The sequence below is a fragment of the Battus philenor genome, unplaced genomic scaffold, assembly GCF_028537555.1.
Source record: "Battus philenor isolate CCGP_79_NKW_IND1 unplaced genomic scaffold, ilBatPhil1.0.hap1 SCAF_9, whole genome shotgun sequence".
NCBI classification, from domain to species: domain Eukaryota; kingdom Metazoa; phylum Arthropoda; class Insecta; order Lepidoptera; family Papilionidae; genus Battus; species Battus philenor.
The window spans coordinates 9,802,539-9,823,427 of NW_027181759.1; the positions used below are offsets into that span (position 1 = coordinate 9,802,539).

Sequence of the window (20,889 nt, forward strand, 5' to 3'; positions counted from 1 at the left end):
ATAGAGACATCTAACACTGACACTCAAACATCTTTTCAAGTTGAAGCGTCTTTTGAACAAGAAACAGCAGAACTATTTTACTATTGGTAACAGAAATAGAGACTAAAACATTAAAATATTACCTATATTTTATTGTTAAAATTAATTTGTTAAAGTTAATTTATAAATTATGTTAAAATAAATTTTGGTAACTTATCTGAATGAAGATACGATTTGTGGCGGAGTGCTTTTAAAATCGTTAAACTTACATTATTCACGAATTTTATACGAAGCTGGAAGTAATAGGTCTACACACCAGAATTGGCTTTATTTCAATTTTTTCCGTTGGGTATTTCAGTAAGACGAGTTTCATAGCTAGAGATATATCTTTCTCATATATTCCTTATAAGACCGGTTGGAAAAGGCCCGCGTTCTACGCTGAGCTTGTCAATCTAGGACCTCCACTTCAACACCTTAAAGTCTGAGCCGCCAGCAGGTAGGTAGGTTATAAAAAAACTTTATTCTCTTTTTCCCTTTATTTCTAATTTTTTCAATTTAGTTTCTGGAAAAGTCCGCGTGCTTAAGCTACAATTTGCTCCTTTGCTGCTGCATGAAAGAGTTGTAGTGTTCACGTACCGCTGGTTATTATGGCCACCATACGTTTATGTAAAAACATGCCGATTTAAATTCGGACGCCATCAGTGATGTGTAAACTGCTGTTGTGTTAGGGTTGTGTAAATTGTAAATATTCTTTGCATGTACGTGAATAAACTATTTCAATCAATCATTTTCCTCTCCAACGTGGTCGGGTGGTAAATTACTTCCACCGGCTAAACGCATACACTTCATCAAAAGAAGATACGCGCTGGAGCGGTAACTCTCCTTCGCATGCTAATAGCGTATATAGTTGATCAGCTGGGGCCTAGGTCAGCGTACATTTACCGTCATTTTGAGCATAATTTAAAGTCATTTTTGTTTTTGAAGAATAATTTTATTTTTATTACAACACCGTTTTAAATAAACGCCTGTCATTGACGGACTAAAGTAAATTCGCTAATAACTCGAAGTTATTTATTTAAACTCCTATGCCGAATATTAACCTATTTCTCGTCTTTCCAATAAGACAGGTTAGAATCTATTTGTACTATCATTACTAAGTAGATGTATTTAACTTTCTATTTAAACCATATTTATATCACTCGAACTCTGGGTTTGGTTCCGCGAAGGATACTTTTCCCCTGGATCTGTGCGGAGCTTGGAAACCTGGTTTATAAACAGAGAATATCAAAAACACGAAAGCTAAGCTCCCCCTAAACCTTAACGGGTAAGCTCTGTATTACGGATCGGCAAAGTAAGTTGCTCTTCTTTTAATAGGGTGACCAGGCCTCAACAATAAGAAAAAATTTGCTAATGGTACGAACATTTTTCCCGCTACAACAAATTATACATTAGCACATAGCGAATAAGAAAACACAATTTTATAATAATAAAAAATATATCGAACCTTAAGTCTGCGACCTTATTTAATGTAAAGTTTAAAAAAGTAAAATATTTGAATTTAAAATATGAGTTTTTTCGTTTTGACAACTGTCGTTTCAATTAATTAATCATCTTAAATATGGGAGGGTGAGTAACCTTATAATTTTATATTTTATTATTAAATATATTAGGTCACTACAGAGTTTATGATTGTACTTTTTTAAATCTACATTTATTACCAACTAATTGAAATAATATATTTTTGTTACAGGTTACTTTCTTGGAGGTGGGAAACGTTTTTTTTTTAATCGTATTTGTCTTGTAAAGAGAATGAAATTAACAGCTTATATTTATTTATAGGAGAGCTGACCCACAGACTCCAATAACTAATTATGGTGATCGTGTACAGAATGCTGCTTTAACACATTTTCGTGGAATTATTGGTTTCTTTGTCCCTTTATTCGCCTTATCTTGGCAGGGTGAACTCGGAAAGGTAAATTCAGGCATTTGACAATGTTTTAGTGTTATGTTCAAATTTTGAAGTCCATGTAAAGGTTATTTAACATTTTGGTCAATTGTCACTTATATAGTTCATTAATAAATCAATTTAATTTCCAGAATGACATTACTGTGAAACTTATGTGGATGCTTTTATTTTGGACATTATTTTGGCAACCGGTAACCATTCAAGCTTCAGGTTTCATTCCCATGTTTCTGTTACCTATGACTGGCGTGATTGATAGCGATAAAACATGTCATTTCTATTTTACTGTAAGTATTGACGGATTTGGTTTTATATATATTTTAAACAAGGTGTTATTATGTTCGAAATATTTCAGGATATCACTGGGTTATTTCTAGTGGGAAATATGATACATTTACTAATGAATAATTCTGGAGTAGATCGACGCATTGCTCTGTGGTTTCTTTGTTCTGGCAACACGAGACAATTTTCAGGAAAAAGGTTTGTTTTAATTATATCATTGCTATTTAATTATTATATTAATTACTTTATGATGAAGCTAAAAATCTTTTCTAGACTCGTCTATAAGGCCAGTACAGCGGCATTTCTTCTATCTGCTATTTGTAATAAATTCATAGTTACCTCAAACATAATAGAGATTATGACGCGCGTGTTAATATCTCAACAGGTTTGTACATTTCCTACGATAATTTAAAATTTGCGATAGTAAGGTCTATTTCTATTGTTATACAATTGTATTAAAAAGTGAGGAAATGAGCGTGTTATACACTAGATGGTAAGTTATAAACATCAAACATGATGACGTATCATTGTGTAGGATTTTGTAATACAAGATTTTATGCAACGCTGCATTTTCTTTGTCTCTTCTCATTACCTAATTTGCTCTGGGCAGGATATTAGTAATCGGGGAGTAGACATTTCCTTGCTTTTCTTTCTTACACGCAAAGTTTAAGATGTTATATAGCTGTCGTAAATTCGGCGACTGGATTTTAAGCCATTTACTCCAGTGCAAACTTCATCCCATAGCATCGTCTTTTTTTTGTATAAAGTGGCCAAAGCATTTTAAATTTTGAAAGAACGTTTCCCGCGACGCGAAATTTATTCTGCGCCTGATTAATGTAAAGATTAGTGCGGTGCGTATAACTGTTAGTTTGTCTATGAAAAACATGGATTAAGCGAAAAAACGTGCTTCCTTTCAATCGCTGAGACGTAAATATGTATGGAACCTAATTATTTAGATTCACTAATACGAGAAAAATAATCATCACACTTTTAAATTTTTAGGGAAAAGTGAAGGGTGAATCTAAATACGACGAAGTACGTTACATAGTAAATAATGCTATCCAAACTTCTTCATCGATTGGTAATTTTTTTTTTAATTTAAAATTTTGCAGAATAATTTTGACAAGGTTTGAAATATTTCCAGTCAGTCATTGAAATATCTAAAATAAATATCGAATTAAATAATCTATATATATATATATATATATATATATATATATATATATATATATATATATATATATATATATACACACACAAGTAACATTGCCTATTATGCCTTTACTAAAACCATCTCGCATGAATGTGGTAATTTTAGGTATATACATAAAGCGATATTTGTAAAATAAAACAAATATCTACTTGCCATCATCTGCCTACAAACTCTAACGACTAAGAAGAGCGCAATAGTTCCAGTTATTTCTGACGAGATAACGCTATATGTAAACTTTCTATATATCACGTTAGTAAAGACTGAGAATCAGCGCTACCGTCCTGGCCTTTTATTTTTATATCCTGAATAAAAGAATCGTAACTGTATAAAAACCAATTAATTTTTTATTCTTTATTTAAGAATAACTGCTAGTGAGAACTTTACCAAAAATATTTCTTATACGTGTTCCAGCGCAAATTTTTTTCTTTTCAGGAAGTATTTGTGTAGTTCATGCTTCGTACGGAACATTATTTTTTAGGGGAATCTGGTCTGTGTAAGTAAAGAGTTGTTACTATTGTTTAACCACATCGAAACTGTACTATTCCTTTTCCTCAGAATCCATCAAGGAAGAGAAGCGTGGAAATTCGTTTTCATGTTCATTCTTTCGCTGTAAGTAAAATCAGCTGCTGGGTATCTGTGTATTCATGCAGCTAATAGATTGAATCTTTTGCTGACCACCTGTTTATAGATACATTGCGAATCTTTCAACTTTATTAGTCGTAATCATTACCAAAACAATTTTTTAATTCTATGAAAAAAAAAATAAGGTCGCGATTGGTCAACAGGCTGTTATAACCTACATTTATTACTTACTTTACTTCGGATGTTTACCAATTGAATCGTCTAGTTTCATAGACGCTATAATATATTCATTGAACGCCTCAAAATGTTTAATGGAATCAGGCGTTACCTCACGGAAGTCCATTCTAAGTAAGAAAAGGACCAATATTTAGCCACTTCCGCACATGCAGTGGTGCTTTTTTGCGACTCTGTGTTTGGCACTAATCGGTGTAACATAACTCCTGAAGATGCCCCGTGGAGGGGTGAAACAAGTTTTGAGTAATTTGGCGGTGACGGTTGTGTGATTCGCATTGTTTGCCGCATGCGCATTTATCAGCGGGCTGGCGGGCGGTGCATTTCATTGTACGACTACCACTGCATGTGCGGAAGTTGCTAAATATTGGTCCTTTTCTTACTTGCCTCAAAATGTTTCATACTGACTGACAACAGTACACTACTACTAGACTATTTATTATATCGGTTGATTACTGGTGTAATGACAAACATGCTGACAAACCGTAAATAAATTATACACATTTGCGACGTATTATTAGGTCCGTGTGGTAGATAAGAAGTGTAGAAATCGTTTTACCAAATGTAGACAAGGAAATCAAGAAATTCTCGCTATGATTGACAAATTATGGCAAAGCACCATTAAGCTATAGTCGTCTAAGTCCGTTGAAGTGCAAGCAATTCTGATGATCTTTGGTTGTAAATTGATTAGTTCTCTCATAAAAAATTGACATAAAACTTGTTTTTTTTTCTCTAATAAAAAGATTTGTTTCACAATAAGTTTAAAGTAACCAAAGTAATTTAATGTTATAGTGCGTTCTTCATAATCGATTGGTTAATTATGAAAAAGTTAGACTTGATTTTGTTACACATACTTTGGTTATTTACATTGGACTTTTCCTTTATTTTCCATAAATTAGATTTCACCGATCCGATCTTCCTTGACTGGAGAGTGAAGTTTGACAAAAATTCTGCCAGATTATAACGATAAAGCAGAGAGATAAACAATCTTATTTATATTTCTTAACTTTATTGAAATATTACGTTATACGCCGTTACTGTTTGGATCAAGCGTTGTCTTCTTATTGCACACTTTAATCAGATAGCACAAATTTATTATATTATTTCAGGAGCGCTCCCGAGGGAATGGAATATCCGGACATTTTTAACTATTTGCAATACTCTTGTTATGCAATTCCGACGGCATTGGTCATGTTCTTAATTAATGTATTTTATCACATGTGGCTGATTAACCGGTAATCATAAGTACTAACAAGTTCCATAATTATTTATAATCCAAATAATTATACTCCCCTGTTTGTTTTTATTATGCTTTGTGAGGTTACGTCATACAAAAATAAAACTAAAAGATGGCAAAAAAATGTCATAACTATGGGAAATTTATTGCAGATTTAGCAATGCGATTCGATTTTTTATATGGAGATGAATAGTGTGTACCATACTCTACTCGATACTAATTTTTTTCTGCCTGTTTCTTATCAACGTGTATTGTCAAAAATATATACTACATGTATTAGTTCATTATAATCCACACAGGTTTTGCGTATATTAAATTCTCGAATTTTCTAATTATAATGCTGAGTAATAAAAACACGAAACCTTATAAGCGTTATATTTTAGGAAAACTGGGAAGCCTATGAGTGAAGCTGCGATGGTAGAAGTAAAAAAATCTTTACAAGAACAAAAGAAAGCCCTACCAAAAAAAATAGGGACGCATGAGAAGGCAAGTATACCACAAAAGGATATCTAAACTGCGAATAAATATTTCTTTACGAACCGACGCATTAATATCTCTGAAATTGTAAGGTTTAAAGGTCTGAAATTGAGAGAAAATGTTTCTTTACTAATATATGAGTGAGCGGAATGCGCGATATGATCCATCTTCATAAGAAGGATAACTTCACATTCTAAATTTTGGATAATTCTGTTAGTTACCTACTACTACTACTACTTCCAAATTTAAACACGGGTAACATTTATATTTTTAAGGAAATATAATAATTACATTCCCTTCATAACAGTTTTAGCATGTTAATGGTTCATATTAATTTATCGGATATTAATGAATATTACCGTAATAAAAACTTTATTGTATGTTACAAGAAGTCAATTTATTAAGCATCTATTTGTTTTTACGCAACTTTTAACTTCTTCTAGCTGACGATTTTCTTTACGGCACTAGCACTCATTGCTTTTATTTTTCGTTGGTGCAAATGGTTAAATATGGGCTGGTCAACGTTTCGAAGAGAAACGGTGTCTCCAGATATACCTGGGTAATTTTTTTAGTTCAGTCATTTTATTTTCCCTAACAAGTGCCGTTTCTTATTTTTTTTTTTACATTTTACAGTATAAAAGACGCTACTGTAGCTTCAACTTTTTTGATATTATTACACGTTCTACCGAAGACTTTTGGATTTGTTAAGTACTTTACTATCAAAAGTGAGTGTCACCTTCTTCAATCTAAAAACTAAATCATTATGTATAACTTATATTCATTATGAAATTTTGTTTACCATAAAATTACAGGAAAAAGCCAATTGCCACCATTGAAACCAGAATCGGCGATCTTATTTTGGCGTTTTGTTAACAAGTACACAAACTACGGGTACATCTTCCTGCTCGGTAATTTTGTTTGTTAATAGGTTGTAGATCTGAATAATAAAGATCTAAGAAGTTAATGTAAAGTATCATAGCTTACCATAATGCCATTCTTAAACTAATATCTGATATTTTTTCGCAATATTGTTTCAAAAGTATATCCCCCATCAGTACCTTGTTACGACCAAGTAACTCGAGTTTCTGATAAAAAATCTTCAACTTCCACTGATGGTTATTCTTCTAGAACATGCCTTCTTTCATTTTTTTAGTACTCGCCAAAGTTACCAACTAGTAACAGTGCGAGGTATGTATATACATTAACAGTAAATGTCTCTAGAATGTATTATAAATAACCCAAGAATAAATAGTAAAAATTTATGAAGACCAAATACAAATATAGGAATAAATAACATTATTAAATGTACTTTTTAAAGTCGAAGTAGAAAACGATCATGTAAAAATTCGCGATCACCAAAAACGCATCATTTAGTTTAATTTTTTCCGGAGGCGTCTATGAAGTTTATCGGTATCTTTTGCAGAACTGACTGACTATCTATTAAATCGTATTTCAGGTGCAGGGACGGTTTTAAATTACGCCACTAGAGCAACAAATCTATCGCAAGCGATCTCCGCAGGTCCGGGACACATTTTCACTAGTCATGGCTGGTGTTTTTCACTTTTACTTGTTGTAATGGTTGCTATTATTCTCTCTAATATTATGCCTGGAGTAGCTGCATGCGTCATTTTCTTACCTTTCGTTATTAATATGGTACGTATAATAATCATTTTCTTTAACTTGATACGAGTTATACTTTGCATTATACGAGTATTTTATTTACTACAAAATCCCAAGATTTTGACGTTTGAATTTTGTGTAAGGAGATTATCAGACGCATTGAGCTCATTTAAGAAGCATAGAAAAATACCACCACATCTATGCCACAAATATTATTTTCTTTTAATAGAATAACACTAAAAAGAATTTAAAAAAATTGCAGGCTGTAGAACCCGATGCACCTGTACCCTGGCCAAAAAATGTATATCTGGGTGCTCTTGGCGTCGGGATGGCATGTTCGATGACTTTTATGTGCCCGTTTTCTAATACACCTGCTCATTATTGTCATACAACAGGCAAAGTTCCTGCTAAGAAAATGGTATGTTAATCCATTTTTGAATTGTCTTAGTATGTTTTGATTGTTTAAAGAAAAGGTTGAATGAACTAATTAGTTAGCATTATCTACTAGGAAAGAGACCTCATGTAAAAGGAAATCTGTACATAAGAATGTACAGATTTATTTGAAATAATTATGTAAAAGCTTTAAAAAATTGAATGTATAACTCATTAATCAATTAGGTAGGTACATCTTAGGCACTTTATGCTGCATATAATGACAGAAATCCTTAGAGAGTCACCTTCCACCAGGGCCTGAGCCAGTCAATATAATATACGCTGTGTTAACTGTCAGTTTGAGGAAGATGTGAATTATTGTTTGATTTGAGAACAATTTAATTTTCATTCCAACACCGCTTCAAAAAAACGCGTCACTAACAAACATAGGTAAATTCGCTAAGAACTGGAATTTGTTTATTTAAACAATTTTAATGCAACCAAAACAAATGCATTTTTATAACAATAATGTTAACTTTTAGGGATTTTTCACACCTTTAAAGTAAAGGTTTTTAAGCGAGGATGTTATGTGATTTATTTGTTATTTAATCACATTTATATTTCCTAAAACAATATAAAAACGTGTAAACATCGAACAAAATACTTTTCTTCTATGCCTTGCCTTTTAAACCATGTAATTTTATAACCCCTTTATTTTTTGTGGCTTTAAATAATTTATTTAAGACTTAAGAAAACTGCTTTTACTTAAAAAATAAAGCTTTGACTTTTCTTAAATGATTGATTTTTGAATAGAGTACTAAAAAAACATTAATTGACAAATGGGTTGTACACTCAACCCTTTTAAACTTTTTCCAACCTATATCCAATATTCTGTATATATCCTATATCCTATCTGTATATTTTCGATAGTTCTCTTATCAGAGTACAAAAATAATTGCAATACGTTTAAACAGTTTATATGGGTAACACTCTTATACAAGCTCTAGGATTGTACATACTAAACTTTATTAGCTGAAATCAAATATTAAATTTTGTATAAATATACAAGCTGCTGTCACAGTCCAACAGAAGAAATAAAAAAGTAAAACACAGTGATCACTTTGCTTTAATGATAAATAAGAAAAAAAAAAACTGTTCAATAGAAGTAAAAAAATAGTGTGTACACACTATAAAGAATTATCGTGATTATTTTATCACTGTAATGCTTTATGTACTAAGTATACTTATAATAATAATTTGTACTAAATGTACTAAGTATATACTAAAAACTTTTCTTTGATTTTTTTTTACATTTTTCTTTCTGCTCCTATTTCCTCTCAACCTCACCAAAATGATGAAGTTATGATACTGAATTGGTCGTGCGACATTATTTGTCAAAGATTTTTTTATTCATGTTTAAAAAGTTAATATACCTTTTTTACAGGCTGTGTACTCGTTTTTGAGCATGGTTATTTGTGGGATTGTGATTTGGCTGTCTATATGTTTTTGGGCTCCGATGATTTGGGACCCTTCGGGAGAGGGTATATCACCGGTAGCAAGTCCGGTCAGTGGGGCGGGTGGCGGTGGTGGCGGAGGAGGAAGTAGCGAAGCCCCCTCTACCGGCGGTGCTGCACCACCTGCTACTACACCACCACCGTAAGAATTATAAAAGTTTTGTTTTTTATTTATGTGAAGATATTGTTTAGTTTTATGCTAATGTATATGTTAAAGTAATACGTGTTTAAAACACATTATGATAAATAAAGTTATAGTACAATTATTGTTTTAATTATTTATTGATTGAAAAGCACTTCCTATTTAATATATTTTAAACTCAATTACATGAAATATGGTCTCTCGCTCTGAGCCTCATTGGTGAGCTCACAGCCGCTCAACGAGCAATGGGGAGTGCTGTTCTCTACGAAAATGGCCAACATAGCCGCTTGCCTCTGCTATGCTATGGAGTCAAGACTGTTAACCGACAAACGTAATGTTCAACGTTCTCGCACACGACCTTGTTAATATCGTCGGAAAACACTGTGCTGGTCAGTTCTAATGTGTAAATAAATAAGCCAGTTTGCAATTGGCGAGGCCCACGTCCAGCTGTGGGCGTCTCATGGCTAAAATGGTGATTTTACACGTCAGACTCTTGACCAGGCGATATTTATTAAGTTTAATATCCACGAGCCTCCTCTAGGTTTGAAAATATAAAAACGACGCTGCAGTGATTGTTTTTAATGTACATTCAACGCTGTCGTCTCAGCCGCGTAGGTAAAAAAAATTTTATGTAAGGAAATATTGTAAACTGACAGTCTTATTCACTAAGAAATTATATCGGTAGCTATCTTCGCAACTTAATGTGTAAAATCTCAAAATTATAAAATATGATACTAACAAGTGCATAATATAATTTTAAAATAAGAGCTACAGTTTTAAAAAACATGAATTTTATTAATGAAGGACGAAATTGGAACAAAACCTGATCTTAGTTGATGTACAATTCATCTGATTAAACTCAGCGCAAGGAATAATCCTAACAAAATTTATCAGTTTTACTTATATTTTAGAGAAATTGTGTTGACTTAGTACAATAGTGGAAACCTCTTTATATAAATATTAATTTGGGTATAGATTTTTCTTGTAGACTCTGCTCTTTTTCAGCTTCTCAAAGATTTGGATCTCTCGCACTAAGCGGTTAGTCTAATTCCTGTGGCACTGTTTCAGGAGGCATTATTTATTTAAGAAATTTGTATATGCTGATGAGCGTATATATAATTTTATCAGTACAAACCGTCATACTAACTGGTATATGTTAATTTAAAATGTATTTATTAAACCTAATTTAAACCACATGTATTTACTAAAAATGAATTTTAAAACCTAGTGATATTATGTTTAATTCAGATATTTTCGTTTGAGCTTTGTTCTAGTTTGAAATCCATAACATTTAAGTAAGTTTTATATCATGAATTCTCAAGTTGATCTTAGTATAAAAATGGCGAGTTTGGGCAATAAGCTGCTATATATTAAAATTTGCAAAGTTTTAACATTGCAAATTTTAAAATATATTTTTAATATTCTAGAGAATATTTTATTATAGAGAAAAAGAAAACATTTTTGATGAAGTAATTAATGAACCAATTTATTAAAAAAAGACATTCAATTGTAAAGCATGAAAATACGTTGCCATCTTGATTGATAATATGTAATTAAAAATAGAATTATCACATGTAACAATATAACTATTATAATAGTTCTGTAAATAAGCGATCGTATCTTTACTAATATAATAGCAAGATTAAAATGGAAAATATTGATGAAGATACAAATTCTGAAATGCAATTGTCAACATCGAAGTCCTCCGATAAATCGTAAGAAAAATAATTGCGTAAAATAATACATACGAAAACATATTACATGTTTAATTTTGTTTACCAAACAAGAACAGCTCCTAAATTAATTTGTTTAAATAATCTCTTAGAACAGAGACGCATAGTGAGAGATGGATACTATAGTCAATAGAGGAAGATTCCATGACTTTGATGGCCTATCTTGGATTTATATCATAGTCATAATATTGGCCGCTCGGCATCCACGCATAGGCCTTTCCTATAATAGACCGATCAAACTTAGAGAAGAGGACCGATAGGCAGCGAACTGTATCTATCATTTTCCGACGGGTTTAACTAGGTCGTCTATCAAGAAGGTCCTGCGCTATACTTGCCGATTACTAAAGAGCAATAAGGTCCTTGCTGCCATACGTATTCCGCGATATGTCGCTTGTCCATTGCGACTTCACGTTTTTCTTCACCGTTTATAGTAGTTTTACTTAATAAATCATTGTAGTGATCGAAATTTTATTTTGTTATTATAGAAATGAAGATTCTTTGGTGTCTATAAAGAGCAAAATTAAAATATTTTTGGTTCATCACTGGCGTGGTGTAATTTGTTTAATAATTCCATTAATTTTATTACCAATTCATTTTACTATTCCCACTGAGGTAAGTTAATATAATAATTTCCTCACACATATTGATAGTAAAAAAAAATACAAAAATAATTTACATTTATTGCAATCATCGTTCCACATATCTAATGCGGAAACTTTTTCAGAAACATCAATGGTGTGCGTACACGTTAGTATTGATGGCGTTATTCTGGGTGACGGAATGTATTCCGTTGGCTATAACGTCTATTTTACCAATTATTATTTTTCCCCTTAGTGGTATTATGAGTACTTCGTTAACTTGCAAGTGTTATATGAATGTAAGTAAACTATGACTAGATTTACTCAAACAATATTTAAAATTAAATTAATTCAATTAATTAAATAACTGTTTTCAAAACACGAAGAAAAGTAAATATCTTACCGTCTTGATTTTACCGTCCTTATTTCTAGTATTCTGAATAAACTATTAAAGTGACCAACATTGCACAGCCGATTGACAAATTGAAGTGCCAAGTCCAGTTAGGGCCTTATGGTTATGGAGTCTAGACCACAAAGCGCTAGTCGCAGCAAAACATGATGTCCAAATAGATTTTAATCGTTTATTAAAATAGGGCGAGCACTGATGCTTGGTTTTGGGTAGAGCGTCAACATCATCATCATTTAGCAATAGGTTATAATCCTGGATATAGGTCTTCCCTATTGATTCTTAACAAAACTGGTTTGAAGCTTCTGCATCTCACGTTTTTAATAATGCAACATTGCTTAAAAATTTTGAGATTAAGCCCGAAAAATGTATTTAACAAGAAATAAAAAAGTGTATTTTTAAACCGAGTTACTATTTTAGGATACAATAGTTATGTTTCTGGGTAGCATGTTTCTTGCATACGCTGTTGATCAATCTGGTTTGCATAAACGTTTCGCTTTATTCGCTATAAAAACAATTGGATACTCTCATTACAGGTACGGAAAGTTAAAATAAATAAATTGTTGTAATATTATTACAAAATCTGTCTCCCCTGTGTTATCTTTAAATCATAATCTGCCAATCCGATAAATATTTTAGTACTTTACTTTGAGTATTAAATTCCTGTGACGTCATATTGTAGTATTCAAACAAGACCTTAAAGGTTTACTCAGGTCAAGTCATTGTTATGAAATAACATGAACGCGTAAATCAAGTCTTAATTTCACTTTAATGTAAATTTACTTATTGTACATTTTTTATTATCACTTACTAATTATCACATACATATTATCACTTACTTTTTATATAATACAATTTTTGACAGTGTAGATGTGTGTACTTAACTTTTTAATGTTATTTCTTTATTACTTTGCAATCTTTCTCCATTTTTTCACTATTATATAAGTACGTAATAAGAAATAGCGGCTTTCTACGGTTAAAGGAATTTTACCGGTATTATTAAACAAGTATGAATTATATGATCTGATTCTACACATGGGTTTTTGTAAATGTGTTAAAATATATTGTCGAATTCTTCTTATTCTAGAAGTTTATTGAAGTAAGAACAAAAACTTTGCAATTCACAATATGTCTACAATTGTCACGCCATATTTTTTACAGATTACTATTCGCCATATCCTCAATCACCATGTTCATTTCTATGTGGATTACAAATACAGCGGCAACAACTATGATGATTCCAATAAATTTTGCCATTCTTCAGGTGTTTGAAGATGTAAGTTATTTGTTTATTACATACATATAAATATGTGAAACAGAGGTAATGTTAAAAAAATCACTGGCTGTCTCTCGTCCGCTTTGCATGGTCTGAACTGCCTTTTGATTTCTTAAATTTCGTTGTAATACTAATAAATACTTGGTCAAATTTTATTGGGCACTATAAATATTCTTAGTAATATTTAACGTGCCCAAATAAAATATGGCCGAGTATTGTACCTAAAATAATGTTGTGGGAATAAGTATTTGAGAACTTATTGTTACAATTATATTGTATTGTTACAATCATACAACTGTTGGGAAATTACGTATATCATTGAACAAAGCCTAAATGAAATACTCTTCGTAGATGTTAAACTAATTGCTTATGTAATTAAAATATCTAAGGTGCATAAATTTGTATGCGGAGATAAGCTACCCGATCATCTCCTTTCAATTCTTAAATTGTATTTAAGAATTGAAAGGAGATAAAAGGTCTCCTAACCTTAGGCCGCGTTTAATTTACGTAAGAAATCTTATTTACTTTTTTCTAGCAAAATATTATTAAAATATATGATGTCGGTCCTGATGGTGAAAATGTTGCTTCTGATATTACAACGTGTTACTTTTGCGCGTGCACATTCTCGGCAACTATAGGTATGTATGAAAACAAAAAGAATACTGTTTCGTGAAACGGGACAATATTTCACGGGCATTGATCAATTGTGAATTTCTCATTCAGGTGGAATTGGTACATTAGTTGGGACTGCAACCAATTTAGTATTTAAAGGACTTTTTAATAAGTAAGTATAATCAATAATTCAATATGCTTTTGTACACATATAATACACAAAATACTTTGAACACTATATGGGACAGAAAGATAACACTATAGAGCGACTTGTTGCTCAGAATAGTGTAAATATTTCAAGATCCATATATTGCAAAGTTTTAGAAAGGACGAATCGTAGTGATCGAATAAGTGAATCTATAGTAGATAGAGGGACACTGAAAAAAGAGGCATACCTTTATCATTACGAAAACTCTGTCCAAAATGGATTGTTCAAAATAAAATACGGTTCTTGAATTTAATTTTTTTATTTGTAATTTAAAATTAATATTTAGTTCATTTTATACTCATTAAACATGAAAGTTAATGAACTACCACTAAATAAAAGTAAAAAAGTACCGAGAAAAATGTTGGTATCATGTATATTCAACATAATTTTAAAAACTGTCACTTCCGTTTAATTTGTACTTAATATAAACTCTTCTGTGATAGGAAGTAGACGTAAAGATTTCTAGGGGTGAATGTATAGTTAATTTGTTCAATGTTCGGTTCCTATGCAAAAATCGATTGTTTTATAAATAATGAACAATGCAATAAAATATTCTTAATTAATTATTATTTACTGTCTGTCCATTCGAACTTAGCACTGGCAGGAGATATTGGCTTGTCGCATTTCAACAGGGTGTAAAAGTTTCTAGCTTTTTGCTGTAATATGCTAAATTAAATAAGCATCCAACCCCTTAAAACTTTTAAGCCTATATTCGATCAACCTGTATAAACGTGTTAGTACAAGTTGAACGATTCTTATTGTTTTAATTTCTTCTAAATAGCTATTTGATTAATTTTTTGGAATCATTTTTGTCTTGTATTCTATTTCAGAATGTATCCAGAGGCACCGGAGTATTTATCGTTCCCTAATTTTTCTGCTTTCTCAATTCCGTTAATGCTAGTATTAGAACTATTGATGTATCTCAACATGCTTATAGCATATTTTGGTTTTTTAAGGTAAGTGCATTATATTCAATAAATATAATATTTATAATTACGACGAAGATTAAATTTAACAGTAATTTTAAGGCCTCATAGCGAAGCTTCTAAGCGCTCTAAAATAACTCCCGAAGGTGTAGAAGCCGCTAAAAGAGCAGTGAACGAAGAATGGAAAAAGTTAGGAAGTCTTACATTTTGGGAATTGGTAAAAATTAGTTAAATAACCTTATTTAATTTTTTTATTTTAATACACATACCGTATTTGGTTTCGAAAGATTGGTGTAAATGATTCAAATCAGTCTTCAATCAACGTCTAAATATTTAAGTACGTCAATATGGACAATTCTGAAATCATTTTCAGAAACGAATTAATAATTAACGTATTGTTTCTGCACAGTAGATTTAATATGTAATCTTCATTGTATACGATAAAATTAGATAGCGAAATAAATTTTCTTGCTTTTACACACTAATTACATTTTGGGAACTTTTCAAATACCTTAATTCTTTAAATGATACCACTTGACTTTTAAGACCCAAGGATGCGAACAGAAAAAACTGAAGATGCGTTCGAAAATTAAGAAATTTCCTAAACATTCACATACAAATGATTACTTTGCTTTCAAAATTGATGCCACTATTTTTTTTTATTCTGATGTATCTCTACAGATACAACAGAATAAAAAAGGGTTAATAATGACCTGCAGGTTTTAGAGTATAGACCACAAGCTGGACAGACGACCCTGTTCAGGTCGTTGGAAGATGTTGGATGCATACCGCTTCCAACTTGTTCTGTTGGCAATCTTTGGGGGAAGGCCTATCTCCATTTGAGGACGTCGATGATTACAATGATAAATGTCCACATTGTCCGAATCATTAAGTGTTATTACTGTCGAAGCAGACGGTATTAATGTTTTGTAAACTTGATGTTATCTTTTTAAAAAAGAGATTTATGATTTAAAAATAATAATCCTTTTTTGTCATGCAAAGGTATTATAACATTAGATTAATAGACTCCAATTCACAACACAGTAAATACTTTTATTTCAATTTTAATACTCTTATAGGCCAAATAGCATTTCTACTAGACAACTTATCACTTCGATAGTTATCGAACGAGTGACTGAGCTCCCGACTCAATAATTAAATCAAAACGCTTTTTCAACTTCACCACTCTCAATCCTTTTAGTTGAAGTTTTCACAAAAGAATGACGGGGTCGAGTAGTTTTGCCATTAATGAAAAATAAAACTACCTTTTAAAAAACTATTACAGTATTAAGAAAATTAAATTTCCAGATGGTTATTTTACTATTCAGCTTTGCTATCGCATTATTCTTCAGCCGTTCTCCACAAATATTTCCTGGATGGGGAAATAAAATTGCCGAAACTTTTAACTTAACCGATCACAAGTTGTAAGTTCCTTTCAATATTAATAAATCTTAAATCTCTTTTCTTATATTAGTATGCTACAACATAATTGGTACCTGATTAACATAATCTGTAACATAACGTAACAGTTTTAGACTATCAGTTTCTTTTTAGGTTATTAATAACATTAATTTGTTACAGTGTGCGGGATTCATCAGCCGTTATGCTCGTTAGCTTTTTGATGCTTCTTTTGCCATCTACTTTAGAATTCATAAAATATTTTAATCCGAGGGGTAATTTTTATTTATTAACTAGGTATTTCGATAGCGTTCGTACTTTTAAACGGTATAGGCCTGTCCCAGTCTAAAAAAACCAATACATACAACGTTTTTTCTGAAAAAGCTTTATTACTATAACTACAATGAAAAGTAGAGATGTATACCGCTTATCAATAGAGTAGTGTAAATATAGTATTTTAATTTTAAGTACCTATTATGAACTTATTTTTTTAAATACATATTTTATTATTAACCTGTAATAAGTGTGAATATCCATTTCGAATACCTTCTATCGCTTGGTGACCGCCAAGACCATAAAATTAATTTTTTTTCCCGCTGTTTTATGGCTTTTATACATAATTTCTTTTATATCTCCTATAAATGCACAAAAAAAACTTGTATCAGAGTGCACATTTGAAATATTGATTTGATATCGTAATGATAATCTACGTCACAAATAAGTTTTGTATTTAGAACACTTCGAGATTTTAGCTATAATGTATAAAAAATAATGATATACTTTATTGTACACGATTTTAACCGATTTTTTATATTATCATTAACTCTTTTTGGTTAAGATAGACGCAGTATTAATATACCAAGTATTAATATATGAGGAAATTAGTAAAAACAGTCTTTCTTCAGTTTTCGCCACATAAATAGTAAAAATTAAAACATTATCCCTAGCGGTTAAACATTTAACGTCAATCAAAACAAAAACAGTGTATTTCATTTATTGTTAAAATTATAAAGTGATCACTGTGAAACGTTTTCTTTATGTTAATTTAACTTTTGAACTGCGACAGGACTGTGTTATTTGACAGTACGATTGGCTTTAACTCTGCAATTTTTCAGGCTATCATGTTTTCTTTTGTCGTTCCTCGTGTTTATTTAGACTGCACTGGATAGACTGCATATTGTTTTAATTTAGCTAAGAAAAATCTACTTGCCAGTACACCTATCCTCCGATTTACACGGTTCCTGAGAAAAATGTGTAAATCGAAATTTAAAAATTTTCAAGTCAAAATCGTGTAAATCGAACAGAAAATTGCAGAAAATGCATAATTTTGCTATTCAACAGTTGTGATTTTTTTTCAATATTTTTAGGTACACACAGAAATAAAAATAAATTGCATTGAGAAGTTAAAATATAATCATTTCCCAGCCATCATTTCCCTCCAAAATTTCCTGCATTAATTCCCTCTGAATTTTACTTTAATCACAGCCGTTAATTTATAATAATCTAAATTATGCACCCACTTGTAATTTACGAATGTGAAAAATTAAATCTTTCTGAAACTGTGAAACTTTCACTCTAATACTATTCTCCGTAGATAAAACTTTAATTTCATGCGAAGAAATACAGACACACTGTGCGTGTGCAGGAAGTTAGCACATTAGCTCAGGATTCCCCGTGAAATGTATACAGAGCACACGTGTTCAATACACTACAGTAGCATTTAGTAGAGTGCGATAAAAACAAAAAAAAAACTTATTTGGAAAACCGTGTAAAAGCGAAAACGTGTGAAACAAGTACCGCGTAAATCGGGGGATAGGTGTATTAACATTTTAACGCGAAAAATATTTATTTTCTCTTCAGAGACAAGTAACTTACCGACTGGTCCTATACGATCTGTGCTTGATTGGAAACTAATGAATGAAGTAATGCCTTACAGTTTCATGTTTCTTTTAGGTAAATATGTTATATTAAAAAACGTCTATTTAAATTACGTATAAAATTAACAGTATATTATTTTGTAAATTATTTGCTATCCATAGGAGGTGGATTCGCCCTTTCAGAAGCTGCTAAAAAAGACTATACCAATTTAAACGAAAAAATCGGAATGATTTTGAAAAACTTAAAATATATGCCAAATATTTTAATAATTTTGTTACTTATTATATTTACAATATTTGTGACGAACTTCGCTGCTAACGTTGCTGTGTGTAACGTCGTTGCTCCAATAGCGATGCAATTGGTGAGAAAACAATTTATTTAGAGACACAAAATAGCTTTTGTAAAACCTGTTGAGTTAAGGCTCATCTCTATCACCATTATTTCAGCCGTAAAATTTTAAATGTTGAATATAGGCCCACCTCACAGATTTTCAATAGGTCTTGTAGGAATCGGCCTACTTCTATCGTTTTTCTGTCTACATTGCCGGTAGACGTTCTGCGTTCCGCTTGCCTGTAGATGATTTTCATTTCAGAGTCCTAAATCTTGAACGATTATATGTTTAAAGCTCTCAGTGACTTCATAATTTTATTTTATAAATTTATTTGAATTATTATCCCCATAGGGTCATTCAGTGATCACTTGTGCACCTCATGAGATAAATGACAGAAAAGACTAATTAAATCATCATCAATATCGTCATTTCAACCATAAGACATCGAATACTGGCTTATGTCTACCCCATAAATTTGCATAAGAAGTAGTTGGATGCGGCCTTCTTCCAATTTAGTAGAAACTAAAATCAGATTAAAAGGGTTATAGTGGCATCTTACAACTACTTCACCCAAATTCACTTTAATTTTGAGTCCTAAATAAACTTTACAGGTTTTTCATTTTCTAAACATTCTTAATACCTAAAGCGCAGTATGAACTTACCCTCCATAAAAAAATCCATGATTAAGAATATCTTGATGAGCTTCACTGTGGCATCGTATCATAGAGTAAGAAAGGAGATCCAAACAAGATACTCGGTGTAGCCACCGGCTTGTACACCCGCTGGCCGCGTATCCTATTGCTTCCGCTAATGCCAGTAGTTCTGCCTTGTATAGAGTGCAGAAGCTGCCCAACTTGAGCTTTTTACTGTGCAGCTGTGCGGCGTCCCATATAACACTAAACGCCGCACCCACTTGGTCCTCTATGCGGCTGCCGTTGATATAAATAACCAGATCGGCAGCCGTGGTGATAAGTCCGGCAGCCTCCTCACCTTCCTCCAGGCAGGAGAACTCCACACCAAACTAACGGGTGAGGATAGGGGCCAAAAGTTTATCGAATGGCTACCACGAGCTGATAGGCGTGGCATGGGCAGGCAACTCGCTTTATGAACAGACGACAATCAAGGTCGCGACCAGTCATTGTGGTGATCTTTGGGGGGGAGACCTATGCTTTGCGGTGGACGTCTATCGCCTCGTTTAATAAGTTTTCATTTTTAGGCAAAAGAAATAGATGTCAATCCGCTTTGGTACAATATAGCAGTTGGATATTCAGCATCGTTTTGCTTTCTTCTACCTGTTGGTACACCGGGCAATCTCGTCGTACAAAGTGCTGCCAATATTCCGACATTAAAAATGGTACATATAATACATACAATCTTTAATTTTGTAAATATATTTTTCGATTTTATTTATTTTAGAAATATCGTATCTAACAAATACCGTATGTTTTAACAAAAACTCTGCTACCCATAAAGGTTGTATAGAAAGCTACTTCTGAATGGATGGTTTAACAACATCCATCTATTATGGTAATAAAGAAGCCTAAGTAACGTGCAGGCCATTACCCATAGAGACAAATGTACTCTATTATGTACATTATTACTACGTCAAAATATTACTTAATTGAAAATTTGAATTTTTTTCAAAACTTTAAATGTAGATATGCTTAAAGATATTCTTTCTTTGCAGGTGAAGGCCGGAATCGGACCAACCTTGACAACAATCATCATAACTTGGATTTTTGTTTGCTTTGTGGCACCGATACTTTGGCCCGACGTACTTACCTTGCCGTCATGGAGTATTAGTTGATTATCTTAACTTTAATAAAATCAGTTTTATCTAACGTACCATACTTATATAAAATAAATATTTTCTTCAATAAATTAGATAATTAACAGCAGAAATTATTGTAGTAATAATTATTGTAAACATG

The 20,889-nt window shown here is 31.9% G+C and overlaps 2 protein-coding genes across 2 annotated transcripts; both read left to right on the forward strand.

Moving 5' to 3' along the window:
• The first annotated feature begins 1,597 nt into the window (after positions 1 to 1,597).
• On the forward strand, positions 1,598 to 9,616 carry LOC137932307 (protein I'm not dead yet-like). Its single transcript, XM_068775912.1, has 15 exons — positions 1,598 to 1,605; positions 1,819 to 1,951; positions 2,077 to 2,229; positions 2,298 to 2,422; positions 2,498 to 2,609; positions 3,227 to 3,305; positions 3,870 to 3,930; positions 5,360 to 5,485; positions 5,871 to 5,973; positions 6,408 to 6,523; positions 6,598 to 6,689; positions 6,777 to 6,872; positions 7,421 to 7,617; positions 7,847 to 8,002; positions 9,401 to 9,616. Exons 1-15 carry the CDS (start codon positions 1,598 to 1,600, stop codon positions 9,614 to 9,616), a joined length of 1,773 nt encoding a protein of 590 aa, XP_068632013.1.
• A 1,643-nt stretch (positions 9,617 to 11,259) lies between these two features.
• LOC137932308 (protein I'm not dead yet-like) lies at positions 11,260 to 20,765 on the forward strand. The gene is made up of 15 exons (XM_068775914.1): positions 11,260 to 11,327; positions 11,831 to 11,957; positions 12,070 to 12,222; positions 12,750 to 12,865; positions 13,491 to 13,605; positions 14,141 to 14,243; positions 14,329 to 14,389; positions 15,256 to 15,381; positions 15,454 to 15,568; positions 16,660 to 16,775; positions 16,933 to 17,024; positions 18,610 to 18,702; positions 18,789 to 18,988; positions 20,175 to 20,312; positions 20,646 to 20,765. The coding sequence occupies exons 1-15, from the start codon at positions 11,260 to 11,262 to the stop codon at positions 20,763 to 20,765; spliced, it is 1,743 nt and encodes a 580-aa protein (XP_068632015.1).
• The last annotated feature ends 124 nt before the right edge of the window (positions 20,766 to 20,889 follow it).